The following is a 24,031-nucleotide window of genomic DNA, read 5'->3' as shown; positions in this document are numbered from 1 at the left end:
TCGTAAAACTACGGAATTTGAGGGGAGAAACGTTAATATGAAGACGTTAATATGAACATTAATATAAAGACAAGATGACGTTAGCTGGAGTTACAGGACACGAAATAATTGTTAGGAAAAATAACTGCTACCTATAGGAAAAATAACTGCTACCATACTATTAGGTGATACAGCATCCCATGTACGTAATTGCAGATGATTTTCCAATCGACTACGAAGGCATACTTGGAGTTGATTTCCTACGAAAACATCTTGCGAAATGAGACTACCGTAATAAGCTTTTAAAAATAGGATACAGCATATTGAAATTATATCCCTACAAAATAATAAGAATCAACCCTAAGTGTGAGGCAATCATAGAAGCCACCATAACTACGAACAATACGGGAATAATTCAAGCTAAAGAAGCACAATCAGGAGTACTTATTGGAAACTGTCTGGTACAGTCGAAAAATCATCTCTGTCTGATCAATGTCATAAATACCATGGAGACGCATATAGAAATGCAAGTACCTTATGTAACTCCGATAGAAATAGCGTCGGAAGACATTTGTGAGTCGTCTATATAAAAGAGAGAAGAAGAAGAAATTAAGACAGTAATTTCAAGAAACATCTGCATCGAAAATACTTTAAAGTTAGAGCATTTAAATGCTGAGGAAAAGAAGAGTATAACAAAAATCTGCAGTACAATGATACACTGGTAGTGCCACTAGAAAATGAACATGATTCATTTCGAGAGATTCATCTGTCACTAGTTTATGTATGAAGTTTCATGACATTTCGTTCATTCGTTCACAAGCTACAGTCGTTTAAATGGCATTACTTTCGCCTTCGTAAAAAAAATGGAAAAACAGGAATATCGCATCTTGATCAAACATTGTTTTTTGATGGGAAAAACTTCTGAACAATCATTGAAATGGTTGCAGAAATGTTATCCCACATCTGCTCCTTCGAGAACAATAGTTTATCGGTGGTTTAGTGAATTTAAAATGGGTCGTACAAGCACCGAAGACGCACCTCGCTCTGGAAGACCAAAAGAGGCTACGAATGCGAAAATCGCAAAGCAAGTGCATCGAATCGTTTTGAGTGATCGTAAAGTGAAGTTGCGCGAGTTAACTGAGGCCGTGGGCATCTCAAAAGAACGGGCGGGATACATTTTGCACGATGTTTTGGAGATGAAAAAGCTATCGGCACGATGGGTGCCGCGTTTGCTGACCATCGACCAAAAACAGCAGCGCGTTGATGATTCAACGGTCGATTTGGCGTTGTTGCAGCGAAATCGAGCGGACTTTTTTCGACATTTTGTGACGATGGATGAAACGTGGGTCCATTACCATACGCCTGAGTCCAATAGGCAGTCTGCAGAGTGGCTGAAAAGCCACGAAAGTCGACCAAAGCGGCCAAAAGACCAACGCTCGGCCGGGAAGGTTATGGTCTCCGTTTTTGGGATGCGCATGGCATAATCTTCATCGATTATCTGCAGAAGGGAAGAACAATTACGGGAGAGTATTATGCAGCGTTATTGGACAAACTGAACGACGAAATAAAGAAAAAAATGGCCCCATATGACGAAGAAAAAAGTTCTGTACCATCACGATAACGCACCGTCACACACGTCCTTGAAAGCGATGGTCAAATTGGACCAATTACGATTCGAATTGGTTGCTCACCCATCGTATTCTCCAGACTTGGCCCCCAGCAACTATTATCTGTTCCCAAACCTCAAGCGATGGCTCCAGGGAAAGAGATTCACATCGAATGAGGAAGTCATCGCGGAAACCGAGGCGTATTTCGAAGGCTTGGACGTTTCGTACTACAGAAAGGGCATCGAAATGTTGGAAAATCGCTATACCAAGTGTATCGCCCTCGAAGGCAACTATGTTGAGGAATAAATATAATTTTGCACAAAAAACACTTGTTTTCATTAAAAATCCCGGAACTTTTCAGCCCATGTAGTATATTCCATTTGAAAGGAGATCTATTGATGCATACTAATACTGTCGCACATGAAATTCACATGCAGGTAGACAGCCTATTAACATGAAACCGTACCGGATACCCGAGAAGCATAAAGAAGAAGTGCACAAGCAAATACACACAGTGCTTAAAGACGAAATAATACAACTAAGCAATAATCATTGGAACCATTATTTGTAGCATCCAAAAAAACTGATGCAGAAACATTTATATTACGCATAGACTTCAGAAAATTGAACGATTTGAGGTTATAGGTGATTCTTTCCCTCTGCCTAATATAACCGATATATTGGATCAATTAGGAAACACTAAATACTTTACTACATTAGACCTAACATCTGATTACTACCAAATTCCCATAAATCGGATAAAGGAAAACTGTTTTTTTAATCGCTTATGAGCATTACGAATTTAATGGATGCTCTTCGGACTGAAAAATGCGCCAGCCTTTCAAAGATTGAATTCTGTTCTAACTGGGTTACAAGGTGTTAAATGTTTAATATATCTAGATGACATAGTCGTATACGGAGTTCGTTTACGGGAGCATAACGCGCGGCTCGTCGAAATATTCACTAAGCTGAGACAGCATAAACTAAAATTACAGCCTGAGAAATGCAAATTTCTCAGAAAAGAAGTTATTTATCTAAGACATGTAATAGCCGATGTAATAGATGACGGGATCAAACCAGATCCGACTAAACTAAAAGCTATAAGTGAATTTACTATTCCAATAAAAATAAAAGAGATATAAGCAATCATTGGATTAACAGAATATTACAAGAAATTTATCGAAAATTTTTCCAAGATCGCTAAACCTCTAATTAAACTGACAAAGAAAGGAGAATCATTCGTATGGTCAGTCGAACAACAAAATGCGTTCGAATTGCTAAAAAGTAAATTAAGTATCGCCTGTGCTCCAATATCCAGATTTCATACGAGAATTTCTTGTTCTTGACTACCGACGCATCTTTACGCTATATTCTCTCAAGGGACTTTGGGTCAAGACAGACCAATAGCATACACTAGTCGCATAATGTCAAGAGCGGAAAATAATTACAACACTATCGAAAAAGAATTATTAGCCATTGTTTGGGCAGTTAAGCATTACCGATCGTATTTATGTGGCACAAAATTTAAAATAGTAACTGACCATAAGTCTTTAGTATCGTTGTTTAATATAACTGACCTTGGATCAAAATTAATCCGATAGAGACTCAAATTACAAGAATACGGTTACGAGATTATTCACCGTGCAGGCAAGATGCACATGAATGCGCAGACGCATTAAGCCGATGCATAAATACCATTACCTCACCAGAAGACACGACAAACGAAGACGCACACGAGGGAAATAGCGATAAAATAAACAAATATAATGACATAGATAAACAACGAATACTTTATGAATATCACAACTCACTTTTAGGGGGATATCAAGGAAAGAACTATTAAATTCGATTGAAACACAATTGGCCAGGATTAACTAAATACATAGAAAATTATATCGCTAGATGCAAGACATGCCAGAAAAATTAAAAGGAAGAACAAAGGCGCCACTGGAAATCACAGATACGGCTTGATGACTTTCGACCCTTCGAAAAATGTGCTTTAGACATTTCGTCGCCCCATTAATGTTGAGCAACCATGGAAATAAATATATATTAACCTTCCAAGATAATTTCACTAAATTCAGTAAAACTATACCCATATCAAATCAAAAAACCGCCGAAATAACAAAACAATTTACACTCAAAATTATTTTTGAATATGGAATACCTGACGAAGTATTAACCAATCAGGACACAAACTTCGTAAGTAAAATGTTTAAAAATGTCTGTAAACTATTAAAAATCAGTAAAGTACAGACAACTGCGTATCATCCTGAAAGCAACAGTGCATTAGAACGCTCTCATCATATCCTGGCAGAGTACTTGCGATATTACATTAACGCTGATCAAACGAATTGGGATGAATGGGTTCCATACGCCATGTTCACATACAACACTGCTCCAACACACACACACACACACACACACACCAACAGGGTATACTCTATTCGAAATAGTTTTTGGATACCAAGCAACGTTACCCTCTGCACTAACAAAATCTCCAAGTCCTACATACTGTTATGACGATTATGCCAAGGAGTTAAAAGAGCGACTACGGGCAACCGAATCACTAGAGAACATATAATTAAAGCTAAACTAACTGCCAGACAACAATTCGATAAAGATACTAAAGCTATCTCATTCAAACTAGGAGACAAGGTATTGCTTCGCGACGAAATTCTGTAAAGAGGTCGATCGAAAAAATTAGATTCATTATGGACAGAATAATATTATTGAGAAACTGTCAATTACAAGATAAAAATAGGACGAAAAATTAAATGTATACACATCAATCGCCTAGCAATTAAATGTATACACATCGATCGCCTAAAAGCATTTATCAAACGCTAATAGAATAAAGAAGATGGAAGATGAAAAAAAAATATATATATATATTATTAGGTGTTGGAATTAATTCGTAGCGTTTTTAATGAAAGAATGTTATTTATTTCACATGAGCATTAAAAAATACATTAATGAAAGTACTTCCCATCACTTGTAAAACGCTACGAATTAATTCCAACACCTAATAATATATATATATATATATATATAAGTTATGTCTAAGCATACGTATTTATCTAACCTTATTTTCGTACCTCCTCCTCCGAGGATTTGCTAAAACACTCAATAATAAAGTTCAACAAATTTTCAATCTCCCGGTCAATAAATTCAATATTGTCCACATAACCTCATCTTGAGTTACTACATCATGAACTGAATCAGCACGCTATAGCGGTATACGGACAACATGGTTACAATATAATTGAATAGCAACGACTAAGAAAGCAAAAAAAAAAAGCGGAAAGAAATATAATAAAATATACAAAAAATTTTTTTTGCATAGTATCAGCAAAATACTGACCAATAACCTCATATATTTATTTCGTTCGGTTGATGACCGCTGGTTCAACAACCGGACGACATATAAAGAACGAAAGTACGAAGTAAAAAATTTTTGATATAAGGATTATACTGAAAAGCTAGGAGAATTATATTAAGCAGAATCATCACGGAAGCTGATGATAAATATTGACATTGGTTCAATAAAATAAGTGAATTCACACACTACAAGATTATATCGATCATGCTCACCTGTGTAAAATCCAGAAGGATACGAAACGTACGAAAATATGAAACAGCTAATCAAAGCAAAAACTCATAAAATAGTTAGCCGATCGAATAAACACCATTTATCAAACAATCTAAAATAAAAAACGTGGATTAATTGATAGAATAGGTTCCATTGCTAAAGCACTTTTTGGCACTATGGATGCATCGAATAAAAAAATTGTCAAAGAACAAATTACGATTCTGAATAATAAACAGCAAACATTTCATCATGTCATGGCGAATCAATTAAAAATTCTAAACACCACAATCGCACATGTCAATAAGTTAGAAGAAGTAACCAACTACAATGCTCAATTACTTTTTAACATTACCACCAGAATAAATAGCAAAATGGACAAACAGGACTTAAGAGAGGAGATGGATGAATATTTCCTTACACTAAATGTTATTACGGATATCTTACAAGATATAAGTTGTATTATCGACTACCTCGACTTTTGTTAAACAAGAAAGATTACATTCTGAGATTACACCAATAAATGAGATTGTAATCAGCCTAAAAGAAGCTCGAGTACATTTTGCCATTAGGACTACATTTCAGGATCCTTGAGTCAAATTGACTCGAGATAAAAAAATGTATCACTGTCAGTGCGTATTATGATGAACCAAATATATACACCATTTTGAAATTCCTTCTAATCTTTTATCAGAAATATGATGTATTCAAGATCATACCATTACCCACACCTAACCTCGATAATGTATTCACTCTGATTGAAGTAGATCGAACCATAATAGCTGTAGATAGCGAAAATCAGCATTATAGACGTTAACACGCGAAGATTTAAGCATAAGATGTAAACAAATTCACTATACTTATATCTGCGAATACATCAATCCTATATACCACGAAAACACAAATTCGTTATGTGAAATTCAAATGTATGTGCAAAATTCTAATTCTAAGATATTGTGTAATACGCGATATATTAAATCTAATCATTTCATATGAAGCCCTCAAAAATCAATGAGCATGGCTATACTCCATCCTTTATGAATAAACAATTACTATAGACTGTAAAAATCGCGAGGAATATAGAACGAAAATTGTAAGAATAGGAATTGCGCTATACGCTAACAGAACATAAATTAATAATTGCAGACATGACTATAAAAACAATAGGAATCAAAGTTACAACCATTCAAACTCATTTACCAGAGTACAATTTAACTCGTTTGCGAAAGCAGTTAGATCATAAGGACTTAAGCCAACTGGAAGTAAAATTAAGAAAAATTATTCATGGCCCGACGGAATTAATGGACTTAAGCGTCAAACTACAAAATTTAACAGCAAAAAAAAACGCACGAGATTCACTTCTGTCGGAACTTATTATATATGGTATAGTTTCAAGTAATATTATTATATTAATTGTAATTATTGTAATAATTGTATGTGCTATCAACAAATTGCGATAGAATCGCAAGGCGAATGTAAAAAATTCTGCGTAAGAAAAAAAAAGAAGAAGAAGAAGAAAATGTCAATCCTCCGTTTTCTTTTTTCAATGGGGGAAGGATATTGTGACCCAAATAAGTCATACTCAAAATTTACATCTGCAGATTTTCTGTAAACCAGGAGTGATCAAAATGTCACAAATCAAGTCATCTACTTTTGATTTCAAAACCGATGATATACTTTACTTTAAAATGCAACCACGCATTAATTCGACTTAATTTATATATATATAAACGTAAGCCTCGAGGCCATTTCGAAAAGTCAAGAAGACACACGACTACTGTGAAAATCTTCGTTACTGCGAGCGCTACTGCGAGACGTCGTAAGATTGTAACACAGTACAAGTAAGTGACAATAAAACTTTGTACATCATGCCTACATTAATTGGAGGACCTCAAGCCCTTACCAAACGACATCGCCACGTCCAATCTGTGATTCCGCCATGCCCTGAGCGGCATGTTGTGCCTTGATAGTATGACTGGTTAACAGAGCTGACCCGTAAATTCTATAAACGGTGCCCAGAGCGGTACCCTTGCACCCTGAGTGGTACAACAGTGGCAAACATCAGTAAGTAATTTATATATTTCATGTAGCTTCTGCTTACAGTTGATGCATTGAATTCGATCCATTTTTTTCCTCTGTGAATTCATAATCGTCCTCATATACAACACATTATTTACAACCTTTAGATCATGCTGTCACATATCACATGTATGTTCAACTATCCCATATTTTCCTTAAAAATTAAATGGTGACCAATGCATACTTTGTAATATTTTAATAATATTGAAATTCTGTTGAATGTTTTCTCTTTAATTTCGATAATATTTGTTAATACTTTAAGTTTCAGTGAAAGTAATATCCCAAACATTATTAAAAAATAAGAATAAATGTATGTTTTTTGCATTTTAAAAAAACTATGGCCATCATACCCTAGTTTACTCTACGAAAAAGGAAAAAAGTTGGGTTCGATCGTGGGATCTCCAACATACTGATCTCGCATCTTATGCGCTCGATCACAGTTCTTAAGCTAGTTCTACATTAGTTGCAAGCTGATCGCAAGTTTGTTGCGACAGCCAATCTGAAGCTTGCATTTTGAAATCAATGCTTCATATTATGTAGCTGCCAACAAACTTGCAATAGGCTTGTAACTAATGTAGAACCGGCTTTAGAGACCACGCGGTATATAACTCGCATAAAAAATCGCAAACAATTAATATTTCGTAAACTGTTGCGTTTTAAAATTATTTTTAATGGGAGGGTTAAATGATTATTAAAATTTATTAAAATCTATCATTATCTAGATTGTGTGTGTCCCTTTTTCCTTTATACAGGAAATGTATAAGCCAAGCGGTCGAGAAAACACATTTCGGATCGCTTATAACAAGCGACTAGTAGAGAGAGCAAGACAGCGAGAGAGAGAGAGAGAGAGAGAGAGAGAGAGAGAGAGAGAGAGAGCGCTCGTCCTTTTACTCGCTTTCTATTACTCGCTTGTGTTTACAAGTTACAGCGAAAAGGAGGAGCGCTCTCTCTCTCTCTCTCCACTGCCCCCAAGGCTCCCACTGGTGGACAATTACCATTTTGGGAAACTACAAGCAGAGAGAAACTTGAAAGAGGACATAACAGCCCAAAACCTATAAAATGCTGCCGCACATTATTGTCCTTTGACAAAATGGATATAAACTACATAACAACGTCCACTTTTTATAAAATACATAACATCGTCTACTTTTCAAGGCTGGAAATGATAAATCGATATTTGGTTCATATAATCGTGCTATATGTAACACGATTATATGAATCAAATATCGATTTATCGGGTCAAGTCTTATAATCTTTGTGACAGACGGAAAACGCACGTCACAATATATATACAGGTGATTTTAACATATTTCACCTATCATGAGCAGGTAGAGTGAATCGAACTGAGTCGAAAATCTATTATCTTGCAGTTTACGCATTAGTTAACCAGAAATTAATGTTTAAAGAAATTAATGTTAGGCAAATACGCCCGGCCTATTACTACCGGAAGAACAGCCTACCGTCCCCACCGATCGCATAGCGCGCCGGCCGGGACGCGAGGAGCGAAGATGGCTTGGCAGGCGCGCCATTCGAGTTTAGTGGCTCGCGGTCGTTTCGTATTTCCCGCGCGCGAAGCTAACAATGGCGGATATTCGACGCTTTAGAAATAATATCTTGAAAATGATCGAGAACTTTTCGAAAACTCAATTTAGTTCGTTCTAAAGTGTGCACATGTATATACAGAAAAATGTTATTTATATATATATATATATATAATATATTAGGTGCGCAACTAAGTTCCCACTGTTTGTCAACAGATGGCTTCAGCAATAAGTGAACAGTTTTATCGTGATGGTATACGAGCTCTGCCAGAAAGATGGGAAAAAGTAGTAGCTAGCGATGGGCAATACTTTCAATGATTCATTTATAACTATTTTTTCACATTAAAATTGCATTTTCATCAAAATAACCTAATATATATATACATAAATATTACTTGTTTCAAGTAAATAATAAGTGTTTTAAAATTATATTATCAAAATTCTTTATAAAGATAATCATTACTCAAACGAAGAAGAATAAAAATTGTGTCCCCCCTTAGCACTAGAATGATATTTTTCTACATGTACACTACCGTTCATGGAAGTTCGGACACTTGCATAAATTTCATCGAATGATCATGTAAAAAATTAAGACATTATAAAACAGCAATCGTATTATTATACACCTCGATAAAAGTTTCTTCGATTTAAAGAAATGTTTTACTGTACGGTTAAAAAAAATTTCTTTGATTTGAATCTTATTTCTTTGATTGAAGTATTATCTTTTGAAATCAAATAAAAAATTATTTTTTACTAAATGTTTGATGTGACCCCAAACGAAATAGTTGAGCACGTTAAGATCTGGCGACAGCGCCGGTCAAATGATTGGACCACCTCGACCCATCCACCTGTCCCGATAACGCGTGTCTAAGATGTTGCGTACCTGTCGCGAAAAATGCGCACTTTTTAAAATCACTGTTGTGACAATTTTTTCAGATCTGTCCCTTCCTTCTCCTATCACATCTAACGAGAGAGATATATGTTTTTTGAAAAATAAGTTGCCCGCTCACATCAAACATTTAGTCGAGCATATACGTGATAGTACTGAAGCTGAGATACGAGAAGCAATTCTCGCAGCTTTCAATATTATTACGCCAGAAATGGTGCACCACGCGCAATAATACTCGAAGAACCGAAATCTGCTTACGAGAATGATGAAGGCACTTCGAACAATTCTTGTATTAAAATGCAAGAATGAATTAGATCTACTGGAAATACCACTTTAAAAAAAATGCATCATGCTATCTACCGCAAGATGGTGTGGATATCGCTTTATCAGTTTCTTGCCACAAAAACGATAATAGACATTGTTTCTTGACTCGCGAGTCTGTAGGTATCACTCATACCCAGAGAAAGGTTTCTTTGATTCAAAGAAATGTATTTTTTGCTGTACAGTTCAAGAAAAATTTCTTTTACTTCAATCATTTCTTTAATTTAAACATCATTTTTTGAAATCAAATAAATTTTTTATTTATTTTAAAGCATTATGTTCAAATCAAAGAAATTTTGTCTTTAACCATATGACAAAAAAACATTTCTTTGATTCGAAGAAACCTTTCTCTGAGTGCGTATAGTATACACCCAGAGAAAGCTCAGTTTAGTTCGTTCTGAAACGTGCACATGTACAGGATGTTGCAGTACGATGGATTGCGCGGCAAACTTTGCAGGAGCCGGCGTGATTCAATATACATAATGACGGTAACTTTATAACATAAACATTGCAGACAAATATACAGACAAATACTACATAAATATTATTTGTTTCAAGTACACCTAGAGATAAGTTTTTTCGATTCAAAGAAATGTTTCTTTGCTATACGATTAAAGAAAAAATTTCTTTAATTTGAACGTTATTTTTTTGATCTGAACATAACTTCCTTATATCAAATAATTTTTTTTATTTGATTTCAAAAGATAATATTTTAATTAAAGAAATGACGTTCAAATCAAAGAAATTTTTTTTTAACCGTATAACAAAACATTTCTTTAAATTGAAGAAACTTTTCTCGAGGTGCATAATAATACAATTGCTGTTTTATAATGTCTTAATTTTTTACGTGATCATTCGATGAAATTTATGCAAGTGTCCGAACTTCTATGAGCGGTATATGTAGTGTACATGTAGAAAAATATCATTCTAGTGCTAAGGGGGAGCACAATTTTTATTATTCTTCGTTTGAGTAACGATTATCTTTATAAAGAATATTTTCTTGATAATATAATTTTAAAATATACTTATTATTTATTTGAAATAAGTAATATTTATATATACATATATATATATACATATATATATATATGTATATATATATATATATAACATTTTTCTGTATGTACATGTGCACGCTTTAGAACGAACTAAATTGAGTTTTCGAAGAGTTCTCGATCATTTTCAAGAAATTATTTCTAAAGCGCCGAATATCCGCCATTGTTAGCTTCGCGCGCGGGAAAGCGGCCGCGAGCCACTAAACTCGAACGGCGCACCTTCCCGCTCCTCGCGGCCCGGCCGGCGCTCTATGCAATCGGTGGGGACAATAAGCTGTTCTTCCGGTAGTAATAGCCCCGGCTGGGCGGGTGCACGTACTCGTCTATCTTTAAACATTAATTTTCTTGTTAACTATTGCGTAAACTGCAAAATGATAGATGACTTTTCGACTCAGTTCAATTCACTCTACCTGCTCATGATGAGTGACGAAATCACATGATATATATATATATATATATATATATATATATATATACCGTAATGCATGCATGTTACATCCAAAGTAACTTCATTTTATTCACATTTTAATTCGGACCTAACTTTCAGCTCCTTATCTCTAGTTTCGGCTCGCAAACCTCGACCTTTTGCTTCTATCTGTTGACTACTATATTAACACATCTGGGTCTTAGGTCCCACTTCATGTAACATCCTATTCATCTCATACTGTTCGAGATACAGCTAACACAGACAGTTTTTGCAGATTTAACGTACTTGCGACATGCGGATCGGAAGCTTCTAGAAGGATTCCAAGTATCTTTCGAGGTTTCCAAAACATAAACTTGGCCATCACCTCGTCAATAAAGTCGAAAAAAATAAGCTAAGCCGCATATCGTACGCAGATCTCAACTGCTATAACGGCAAGCCAACTCAGATCGGTCGCAGCGCACGCAAAACGCGTAATATGCGTACATCCCAATCAAAAATCCAGATTTAGCGGGAGCGCATGGCAATAGCGTACCGCTTGGCCATCGCGTTCGAAATTGCCAATCGCTGCCCGAAACAAAGGTCATCTCAAACTTTTCAATTTTGCGAGAATTTCATAGGCGAATGCAAAGGGAAGCCTTTGTTCTTCAAAGAGAATAAAAGGCAAAATCGAGAAGCAATGCCCCTTCTTTTTCTTCGCTGTTCTCAATTAGAATCAACGCTTCGCTACAAGTACGACCGCCTAGGAGATGCTCTAGAAAACTGCCGTGTTCGATCCGCAATAGAGAATTCGCGTAAATTTGAACTTCAGCTGAAACGCCGTATCACTCAAAATTTTCTCGCCATCGCTCTCGCTCTAACTCGCTCTCGAACACATACTCATACGGAGAGAACACTTTTGCTTACGCAAAAAAAAAAGAATATTTTACTGTTCCAACTAGAATTATTGCTATTTTCTGTATCTATTCTTCAGAAATTTATGTAAACGTACGCATAGAATTTATAGCACAAACCTAAATCTATTTTTGTTATCTATAAGCTTAGATGCAATACATATCGTCTGATCAATATTGTCTGTGGTGTTAAGGCTGCTAAATTCGGTGTAAAAGTAAAGTTGAGAGGAAGTCTGAGCATTACTATTAATTCAAGGCAATTCCTATGCAGCGTAAATCTATAATATTGCAGCAAAAAATTCATAAATATTTACCACGCACCGGAGCTTGCGGATCCTAAAGCCTACGAGAGCTGAGTCCGCGGAGTCTGGGACCCGTTGATGCGTCACAGTTGCACCGATGTTAAAAACGCACCTGAATATCGCAGTACTTGCTATATATCTATTCTAGTTAATTTTTCGTATTTAGATAATTTTCGTTATAAATTTTCATTATTAATTTTCATTTTTTGTTGGATTTAGACTTGGAGATCTAATTTTATTTGATTTTATCGATATTCGATGCATTCCTTCGGCGTCTCTTATTCGCTTTGCGAGGAGCCGACTTCTCATCGCGCGGTTATCATTCGCTGCGCGCGAAAAATAGTGCGACAATTCGTCTGCGCCGAATCGTGTGTGCCTCCTGCGCGACAATTGACAGATCTATCCCGCCCAACGATCAAGAAACATCAATCGATATACCATGTCGCGAGAAAGTTTTTTCTTGTATCTTTGTGCGTTAACATTTTCGTCGAGAGCCGTATTCCGCAGTGAAGATGTACTGATGAATAAAATAAGAGAAGCTAACCAGTCTTCTCGGCCACGCTCTCGTAAGGCAACTTTCTGCAAGAAAAAGCGTGAAGTCACGCGCAGCCATATTATGCCTATTTTCATTTACAATCGAAGTTTTTTAGAGGGAAGATCAAATGTAACACAGCGAAAAGTTTCGGTATTCTAGCAATCAGTTTTAGTGTCCTTCGGAATTATTTTGATGGTATAACAAGGTTTATTTTCAAATCTGCATCTAAGTTTTTGAATCTTTCAGCATAATTATTCTCTCCGCGCAAAATCATTCATATTGATCATACTCCGAACAATAAACTGATAGATAAAAAACTAAGAAGTTACCGCTATCAAAGTCGCTTTACATCTGATTAAGCGCGCGAACAGCATAATAAGGTGAACTTAGAATCTACGCCCTCCAATAGGTTAAATATTAATTAGGGAAGGATTCTCAATAAAGAATCATTCTAACGCTGCACTTCTAGCGCAGGGACACTCGAGTCCACTCAAAAGATAATTTCAATCAACCATCTTGATCGTTCTTCTTCTCTCCTACAGGGATATTAAAACAGGGGGCAAATCGAGCTTTAAACAACTACATAGTTATATTAATCCGAATGAGACTTTAAGGGAGTGTAATTATTAGATTGAACGAACTTATCCAAGTGAAGTTCGATCCTAATTATGCTCCTAATCTTGTCCGGATGGACTTCTCAACTATCTTTCATCGGCCTGATGGAGGCAATTTGCAGAAGCTATGAAGATGGTATGTGAAAGGACTGGGTCCACGGAGTAGCGCACAAGATGAGCGCTTAAAACGCTTTAGTTCTTGGCGATACTTTGAAAACTGTTGTTGTAGCGTGCGCAGGCGCACTATTACATAGTTATCCAGGGTCCATTATAAAAGTAATGCGCATTTTCTGGGAAAAATAGATTTATTGATCGTAGCGGTACAAATGCTCAAAATTCTTCAAAATACTCTCCCCCTGAATCAATACACTTGCGGAGACGTGTCTGCCACGCCTGGAAGGCACGCTGAAACTCCTCGACGGGAATGTCTCTTAGGAACGTTGTAACATGCTTTTGGATGTTTTCCACGATGTTGGATGTTCTCAATGCTTTCCTTTCAGCTCTCTCTTCAGACGGGGAAACAAAAAAAAGTCGCACGGAGCCAAGTCGGGACTGTAAGGGGGCTGGGGGACCACCGGGGTGTTGCTCCGCGCCAGGTAGTTAGCAACGATGAAGGCCGTGTGGCTGGGGGCATTGTCATGGTGGAGCTTGATCGCGTCTTTGATGTCAGCCCTCACGCGCGCGACCCGGCGTTTCAATCTCTTGAGCACCTCCAGGTAGAAGGCTGAGTTGACAGTTTCTCCCTGCAGTACAAACTCAAAATGGACGATTCCTCGGACGTCAAAAAAGACAATGAGCATCGTTTTGATGCGAGACTTGCTCATTGCTTTTCGATTCTGGGTCGTACTCGAACATTCAAGATTCGTCTCCGGTTACGACAGAGTTAAGAAAGTCCGGCTCATTTTGAATCAAATCCAACAATTCTTGACAGCGCGAAACTCGAAGTTCTTTCTGGTCTTTCGTCAACACTTTCGATACAAGCTTCGCGCAGACTTTGCGCATTTGCAGATTCTCCGTCGCTATCCCATGTACCGCAAATATGGACATGTTTAGGGTGTCAGCGATGTACTGGATGCTCAATCGATGGTCGGAACGCAAAACTTCGCACACACGATTCACGTTTTCGTCGGTTCTGGCCGTTGTTGGGCGTCCACCCCAATCAGGATTCCTGATTTAGCGAGCGCGCATGGCAACAACGTACCGCTTTGCCAATCGCGACCCGAATCATGGGGGTCATCTCGAGTTTTATAATTTTTTAGAATCTCATAGGCGATTAAAAAAGAAAGCCTTTATTCTATCAAAGGAATAAAAGGCCGAAGCGATCGCGGCTTCTTCGCCTTTTTTCGATCAAATAAACGCTTCTTCGCTTTTTCCAATTAAAGTGGACAAAGTCTGAAAAAAGTACAATCGCCTGTAAACCGCCGTGTTCGATTCGTGATCAAGAATTCGCGTAAATCGAACTGTAATTCAAACGCCTTTCCGCTCAAATTTTTCTCACTGTCGTTCTCGCTTTGACTCGCTCTCAAACAATTACTATGTTATTATATCGAAATCTAGCAATATTTGCCAAGTGTTTTTACATAAAAACTTTCTATTTACGTTAAATGTTTTCATTCTATATGTTAATACTTTAATTTTTTGTGGTAATACTTAAATTGAGCAGGATAACAATTTTGTGATAATGTTTTATATAACGTTATGAAGGAGAATTAAATAACCACTACTTTAGTTACAAGAGAAAATGTCTTTAAATGAAATGTGATATAATAATTTCATTTAAAGGAATTTGAATTAGAATAAGAATCTTTCAATAAGATATACGTATACTTAAGTTTCATTATAAAAATTAAAGATAATACCATTTGGATTAAGTAAATAAAGATGGTGTAGAAATAATAGTCTTCTTAAAATGCTCGCAAATTATTGTAACAAATTTTCAGCGACGATCGCTCTCGCTCGACTCCTTTGCATGCCCATCACACTCGCTCTCTCCATTCTTCGCGCCACACGCATACTGTCTCTCTCGCGAACCCCCCAACCAAGAGTGCCACCGACAATCCAACGCACACGCGAAATTTAAGCTTTTACAAGTTTGATTCTCTCACACTCGGCCTGCAATGATATCCTCAGATATCCCCGACATTGTCTTCTGAGGAGTCCTCGTCATCTTCTAATGAATTGTAGTCGTCTTTGATCCATGATTTCATATATTCTGCCGCTGTGAACATCTCTTGAGGATCTTCGTGTTCATCTGCACAACATAGTAGTCGTTTCACAGAGCCTTAACGATTCTGTAAAGCTCTAAATATTTAGAAGCCAACTTCAGATCAGGTTTCAATTGGGTTCTTTTAATCGTAACCAACTCACCAGCAGAAAGGAATGGCCTACTTCCGATTTTTATTGAATCCTCGTTGGTTTTCTTCTTGAACTCTCAGAATGCGCCCCTTGGATTGTTCCCGCAAGTCGTCTCGATTCTCCTGGAACATGCTGGCAAGCTTCTTATCAATTAGCTCACGGATGAATACGTTCTCCTTTACCTAGCGTGAGTACCGAACAGCAAATGAAAGGTAGCCTTGATACTGTGATGCGGAGTGATGTTTAAGTATCTTTGAACGTTATTTAGATACTTGTTCCATTCGGCGGGTTTGGGTGCCGATATCTTGGTTAACAAAGAGATTATGGTCCTATTTACTCGTTCCACTTGTCCATTGGCTCTAGGTATACCTGTGTAGTGAGAGTGTGTTCGATCCATTCCAACTCATAATATTCCTGTAACTCATGCGATGTGAATGCTGATCCACGGTCAGAGATATTTCTTCTTGGGTTCTCGAAAATGACAGACTGCTTCTTCAGTTCACCACCTCAGTCGCATTGATCGTCTTCATTGCATAGAGCCATACAAATTTGGTAAAGGCATTTATTATTATTATTACCAAAACATGTTGATTCCTTCAGAATTGGATGTAACAGCCCATCCTTCCTACCATGCTTCCTCTCAACTAAAATACATGGGATGCAGTTTCGCACCATCCTTTCTGTCTTCGCCTTTAGATTCTAAATCCAATAGTAGCGTCTAATCAGCTGTTCCGTTTTACTCGTTAAGAAATGACCTTTTTCATATCTGTCGGATGATTTGCATTTGCATCAGATGCGATACAACTAGTTGTTGATTTCCTTTAGTCTCCTTAAACAATAGGTCTCTTTTGATCACGTAGCCGCTAATCCCATTAGTCTCGTCGATAAGCTTAACTAAATTAGGATCTTCTCGTTGATTTCTGCGTATGCGCGCAATTAAACTATTCTCGCATTCAGTTACTAACATACATGTAGGTAACGGGCTCCTACACCTTAACATTTACATGTACTATGTTTTTGCCCAGACGGTGTTCGACAGTATAATCGAAGTCTTCTAACATTAATGCCTATTTCACCACTTGCCCGCATATTTTCTTCTTACGCATAGTTAAATTAAATGCCCTTCAATCATAAAGGGTTACTATCATAAAGGGCAAACCTAAAAGACAAACAAAATTTGTTTAGTGATCCTTAACGATCGCAAGAGTATTTCTAGCTCATAACTAATATAGTTTGCCTAACCTCCGTTGTTTTTCCACAAGCGTAATATATTGGATGTAGCGCATTATCCCTACTATCAAATTATAACAGAATGGTTCCATATCCATACTTTGACGCATCTGTATGCAACTCTGTGTACGCATCAACCTTCTACAATTGTAACATGAGTTACTCGCTAGTGCGCTTTTAAATTGTTCAAACCCAAACTTCTCTTTTTCGTCAAACTGAAACGTTACGTCCTTCCTCAAAAGATTCGTCAAAGGCTGCACAATTGACAAGTAGTTATTAATAAACTGCCGGAAGTATCCGGTTAATCCGAAAAAACTCTGAACGTCCTTGATGCTTATCGGTTCGGAGAACTTCAGAACCGCATTTGTTTTGTATTCTGAGGGCTGCACGCTACTACAATGTGACTTAAAAATTCTACTTTCGTCTTCAAAAATTGACATTTTTTCCCGCAATCGCTTGCCACTTTTAATACTCATCCGAATCGCTCTAATCCGTCTTCGCAATCTTCTGAGGGCACGATTAAGTCGTCCATATAGATTAAAACAGTTCCATCACTAATTAGGCTTTTGATTAAGCTGCGTTTATGAACTTCTGGAACACCGCGGGGGAGTTACACAGACCAAACGGTATTTTCAGGAACTCGTATTGTCCGTTATAAAAGCCGTGAAATTCCTACTATCCTCGTCTACTCTAACGCGAAAAAATTCATTCTTTAGATCCAATGTGGTGAACACTCTCGCCCCCTGCAAACGATTTAACTGATCCTCGATTATCGGCAATGGGAAACGGCAATCTTTGACTACTTTACCTGCCTATAACCTACACATATGGTAGTCTATGCGTTCTATCCTTCTTCACCAACACCACCGGACTCACGTACTTAGACAAGAATGGATGGACAATCCCATCACGCATCCATTCGGCCACCTGTTCTTTTATTATTTCTCTTTCTGCTTTCTTATCGATAATCTCCGCGCCCTCTGATATACGGGTTCATCGTGCTTTAAGACTTCATTGTAACATCGCACCTCCCAACCGGATTGTAATTCTCCACTATTTCTTCTAAAATGATTTTATGGTCAACGCTAATGTTGGTTACGAGTTCCTTCGTTTTGCGTGTACAATCTATTTGGAATATTTCCGGTAATTCTACACTTCTTTCTGGCCTAGAAAGCACAGCCTTATCCTTCGTGATAGCAATATCTATCGAGTTAAAAAAATCAGTACCCATGATGAAAATCGGAACGCATTACCGTATCTGATACCACTTGTACTTTAATAGGATAACTGTCTCCGTCGAATATGAATAATAGCATCAATCTCACCTAACGTCGTATTATTGGCTGCACCCACGCCAGTAAAGTGGATTTCCGTTCGCTTCAGCGGAGGTGCACTTATTTCGATATACCAACCTGCTCGCATAAGGCTCATACCGCTGCCAATGTCTAATAACGCGATTAAATTATAATCATTAATAAACACATTCTTATAACATTTTGTATCCGAACATTTATCTACTACGCAAGTATTCTTTGGCACTCCCGGTTTTATTCCCTTTTTAGGGCATTTTGTCGCGATATGACCGTGTTTGCCACACCCGAAGCACTTCGCTTCAGTCGAACAATTTGCGCCTATTTGATCCTGCTCTTCGCAGTTAAAGCATCACTTTATTGTATCCAAATTCTTATTTTCGCTTTTACGTTGTTACTTTTCCTATTGGCTTTGATGGGATTGCTTGGCGTCCGTTTTGACCGCAAAGTGATACTCTCGAAAGCCTCCAGCAACGACACTACTGCTGAATTTCTGCATCCGCGCCTGATCCTGCAAACTGGAATCGATTATTCCATCTATCACATATTGTAAAATCTCATCATCGTCTACGGATACTCTATTCGCTAATATCATTTTGTCATGTACATATTCGCTAAAAGATTCGCCCTTCTTCCAGACACGCTTCAAATTCCTTCCTTCACGTTAATTTACTTAAACGTTGAATAAACATGGCTCCCATTTGAACAAGAAGTTGTTCTACCGGCATCTCGATATATTTCGATTTTGAATGAAACCAATCGGCTGTTTTACTTTTCAATCTTGATTTTATCAGTACCTCAGCCTTAAATGATCTGGCAAATGATACGTCGCTCTCAAAAAATTAACCTATTGGGTATGGGAATAAGTTTCCGCCCTTTTTAAATGAAAAAGATGTGTTTATTTAAACAAATCTATATAAGTGAGTTTATTCAAAGTATGCTCCTTCGGAAGCGATAACTTTCTTCCACCTTTCCGGTAATAAACGGATTCCTCGAATGAAAAAATCTGGTTCTTTTGAAGCGATCCATTCATCAAGCCATTTTTTGATACCTTCATAAGAATTGAATCGTTCTTCAGAAAGGGCCGACTGCATAGATCGGAACAAATGGAGATCTGAAGGGGCAATGTCCGGTGAATACGGCGGGTGGGGCAGAATTTCCCACTTTACTTCTTCCAAGTATTTCTTGACCGGTTTTGCAACGTGTGGCCTAGCGTTGTCATGTAACAGAATCAGCTTGTTGTGCCTATTGTCCCATTCCGGTCGTTTTTCTTTCAAAGCTTGGTTTAAACGTATCAGTTGTAGCCGATAACGATCGCCAGTGATGGTTTCGGACGGTTTGAGCAGCTCATGATATATAATACCTCTTTAATCCCACCAAATGCACAACATAATCTTCGAAGTATGGATATTTCGTTTTGGCGTTGATGGATCTGGTTCACTTGGCATCACCCATGCCTTCAAGCGTTTAGGGTTATCGTAGTAGATCCATTTTTCATCGCCAGATACGATGTAGAAAACCCTTCCTTTATTGTCATTGACGAAGCATCTCACAGATGACCAAACGTCTTTCCATGTCTCTCTCTTTCAATTTGTATGGCATCCAATTTCCTTCTTTTTGCATCATTCCCATTGCGTGTAGACGTTTTCCAACAGTGGATCTATCAACATTTAACTCTTTTGCCTATCGAGCGAACACGAATCTTCTTCGAGTAATGCTTGCAATTCTGCATCTTCAAATTTTTTCGGTGCACCTTCGCATTCTTTGTCTCGCACGTCAAAATCACCACTGTTGAATCGCCGAAACCATTCTTTACAACTAGTTTTCGATGGAGCATGCTCACCGTAAATATCTACGAACAAACGATGCGTTTCCGCAGCACTTTTCTTTAAAATAAAATAATGGAGTAAAACTTTCCGCAAATGTTGTTTTTTTGGAATAAATTCCGACATCTTCAACGCAAAAAAAGTCTTTGTTACGCTTCGAACGAATGCCATCTATTAGGCTCAAAAGTTTAGACACACATCTTTCAAAAACATGTCTTGCCGTTCTATCAAACACATGAGCAATGCTACTAACGACATCTTTCTGCAATGGACGGAAACTTATTCCCATACCCAATACTTTTCTCATATCTCATAGGATCCGTTCGTCCCATCAAGATAGCTCAAAAGCTCGGCCATGACCTTTATACTCATTTTGGATTGGACGTCAGGTATCGCTGTATTCCCTATCCGCGCCGCCATTGTGTCTGCCGCTATTAACGCCGGTTCATTTGTTGTGATCGTCGTTCGCAGTCATTGCTGCCGCCCGATCCGTCGTCGCCATTATTGCCGCTCGATCCGTCGTCATCATTGTTGCCGCCCAATCCGTCGTCGCCATTGTTGCCGCCCGATCCGTCCCATGATCATTTATGGCTATGATTTACATCCTTCGTAGCACCTCGATTTCTTGCTGTGCCAACGCAAGTTCTCGCTCTACAAGTTCTTTTTCTTTCTGTAATACGTTTATCTCTGTTTGCGTGATTCCTCTTCTATTCACGCTCGCCGCCAAACAAATATTTCATCACTCTCATCTTCGTTTTGATTCACGCTTTCGCGTAATCACTCACTGCTTGTGGCAGGGTAGGTCTGGTTCCATTCGTCGGTTGATCAATTGTGCTTTTGAACCCGTCACGCCCAATCCACGCATCCTGAGTTTCTTTTTGAGTTCCTACACTGTACATTCGCCTGGATCTCGGGGTTTCTCACCATCCATTTCGGCTACTTAAGCACTTTTCTCGGGATACAACGGTGTCGGAATACTCAGCTGTCATTTTCTCTTCGACGTAATTGCTATCCCGGTCTCGATAAATACAAGCTAGTCTAACCTTATGCTTAGCCAAAATATATCTCGCTCCGTCGTCGATTCATTTTCTCGCGTATTATCGCACTCAGCTAACACTTCACTCCTCCACCGTCCATTACGACTTTCGATGACTCGTTCGCTTGGTAAATCTCGGCTCAGCCCCCAAATTTATAGAAATAATAATTTTCTTAAAATGCTCGCAAATTATTGTAACAAACTTTCGGCAGTGATCGTTCTCGCTCGACTCCCTTGCATGCCCACCACGCTCGCTCTCTCCATTCCTTGCGCACGCGCCACACGCATACCGTCTCTCTCCCTCCAACCAAGATTGCCAACGACAGCCCAACGCACACGCGAAATTTAAGTTTTTACAAGTTTGATTCTTCCATAATAGTGTGGCGATTGCATCGATATAGATAAGTACAATAGATCCGCGAAAGCAGGATATCACATCGTGACATAAACACACAGACACATACACTCGAGGACATATAGACAGTCACATATGAATACGTTGGCTGCGAGAATAAGAAGGCATTTAAACCTGTAAATTTCTTTCGCTAGTTTTTTTGTTCTCATTCTGATCTTTATATTAGTGGCATACGAAAGACTAGGCGAATGACAATTCGGGACGTAGGAGAAAAATTATTAATTTATGCTGTAACTCTACAGGAAAATAATTATTGTCACACGTTATAATTTAAAATTTAAAAGTTAACAATGGCAAGCGATAAACATACATGAATAATAATATTTATAGGATAGAGAAATTTCTAGAAAGACGCAAGCGAGAGGAGAAGTGATGGTGAGATCGAGTAGACAAAAGAGTCGACGAACACTAACAGATATAGACACTTTCCGCGAACATTATAATTCTCCGGTCAATTCCGAGTACGCGATACTTTCTTCGGAATATCAATTCGATGCATAACTGTAATAATCTTACGTTTTTATTTATTTTATGTTACGTTGTTTCTCTTTTCTCGTGCGAATAAACTTTGTCGATCAAATCGATGTCGCATTTATTTTCTTTCTATACTTGGTGATTTATCCACACATATGGCGTAGATCATAATTCGATCGCGCAGCCAAAGTGGTGATTGCGACTGAGAGACTACAAAAAGGGGGAGCGCGAAAAAAATGTGAGCGCGAAAAGCATAAACGAAGAAATAACGATTGTGATGGGAGTGCATCAATGCAATCGACGAAACAACGAAATGCTGCTCGAGCAGCAGCGTCAGCAATTGGAGCAGGAGAAATGAGAGTGGCAACAGCAATGGCTCAAATGGCGCAGCAACCGGGATCATCGACGGGAGTGCAAATGGCAGCGGGATAGCCGTCGAATCTCTTGGTGCTCGAAGCAGATGTGAGCCGAGCAGGTATGAGAATACCGAAGTTCACTCCGGCCGATTCGGAATGAATGTGGTTCCATATCATCGATTGCAGTTTCTAAGCCACCAGAATTACGGCGGACGCGATTAAGTTCGGGTACGCTTACGGCAATAGGTTCGCGATATACAGTTGACGTCCGCAATATTATTATGAATCCATCAGAACGCGCGTATGAAATATTAAAATCCAAGTTAATTAAGCGCTTCAGCTCACAAGAGCATAAGACACACCGATTGTTGGAGCACGAAGAGATCGGAGATCGCAAGCCATCACAGTTTTTGCGGCACCTCCGCGGGCTCGCTGGAGTCGGAGACAAGGTGTTACGGACAATCTGGTTGAGCCGTTTACCAGCATACTTTCAGTTGCATTTGGTCGCGCAAACAGGCGATACGGTGGAGTAATTAGCGAACATCGCGGATGCGATCATCGAGACCACTCGGGCTCCAGCGTTCCACGTCGCGGAGATTACTTGACCCGTGGCCGGTCAGAGAATGCAGGATGCACTTGAAGCAAAATTTAACTTAAAAATGACACAACTTCATCTGTCATTGCAGCAGGAAATGGCACAGTTGAAACTATACGAAAATCGATCGAGGCGATAGGAAGTGAGAAACCGGAGAGAGGCTGTGGCAGTTATAAACATCGCGCATGTTCTCGGTCGCGCTCGCGAGGTCGTGGATGCATCCAATGGCTTGTATTAGTTCCATTGGAGGTTCGGACCGGATGCAATCCGTTGCAAGCCGCCTTACACAGGCGGGAAATACGGTGGCCCACTGTTAATGGCGACGGATGAAGCGTATATCGCCTTTTCGTGACGCGCAAACAAAGATTGATTTCTTTGTTGACATTGGAGCAGACTTATGTGTGGTTTCTAGAAGGATGATTCGCGGTCCACGGAGAAAGTCAACGTATGAATTATTAGCCACGAACGGAACGATAATAAATACGTACGGAACAGGAACGTTAACACTGAACCTCGGATTGCGAAGGTCCTCCATTTGGCGATTTGATGGTTGCCGACGTATCAAGGCCAATTATCAGGGCCGATTTCTTGGCCCATTATGGTTTG

The 24,031-nt window shown here is 38.5% G+C and overlaps 1 protein-coding gene and 1 pseudogene across 1 annotated transcript; both read left to right on the top strand.

The window, feature by feature from the left end:
* The first annotated feature begins 989 nt into the window (after positions 1–989).
* On the top strand, positions 990–7,310 carry LOC147906673 (uncharacterized). Its single transcript, XM_087416224.1, is given in 5 exon segments — positions 990–1,427; positions 5,256–5,658; positions 5,726–5,730; positions 5,786–5,987; positions 6,301–7,310. Coding segments are annotated over 5 exon segments (1,383 nt in total). The 3' UTR covers positions 6,636–7,310.
* Positions 7,311–22,751: 15,441 nt separating this feature from the next.
* Positions 22,752–23,777, top strand: LOC147906672 (uncharacterized; annotated as a pseudogene).
* The last annotated feature ends 254 nt before the right edge of the window (positions 23,778–24,031 follow it).

The sequence above is a fragment of the Acromyrmex echinatior genome, chromosome 19 (assembly GCF_024713525.1).
Source record: "Acromyrmex echinatior isolate Ae372 chromosome 19, ASM2471352v2, whole genome shotgun sequence".
In the NCBI taxonomy this organism is placed as follows: domain Eukaryota; kingdom Metazoa; phylum Arthropoda; class Insecta; order Hymenoptera; family Formicidae; genus Acromyrmex; species Acromyrmex echinatior.
This window is presented reverse-complemented; position numbering and strand designations above follow the sequence as displayed.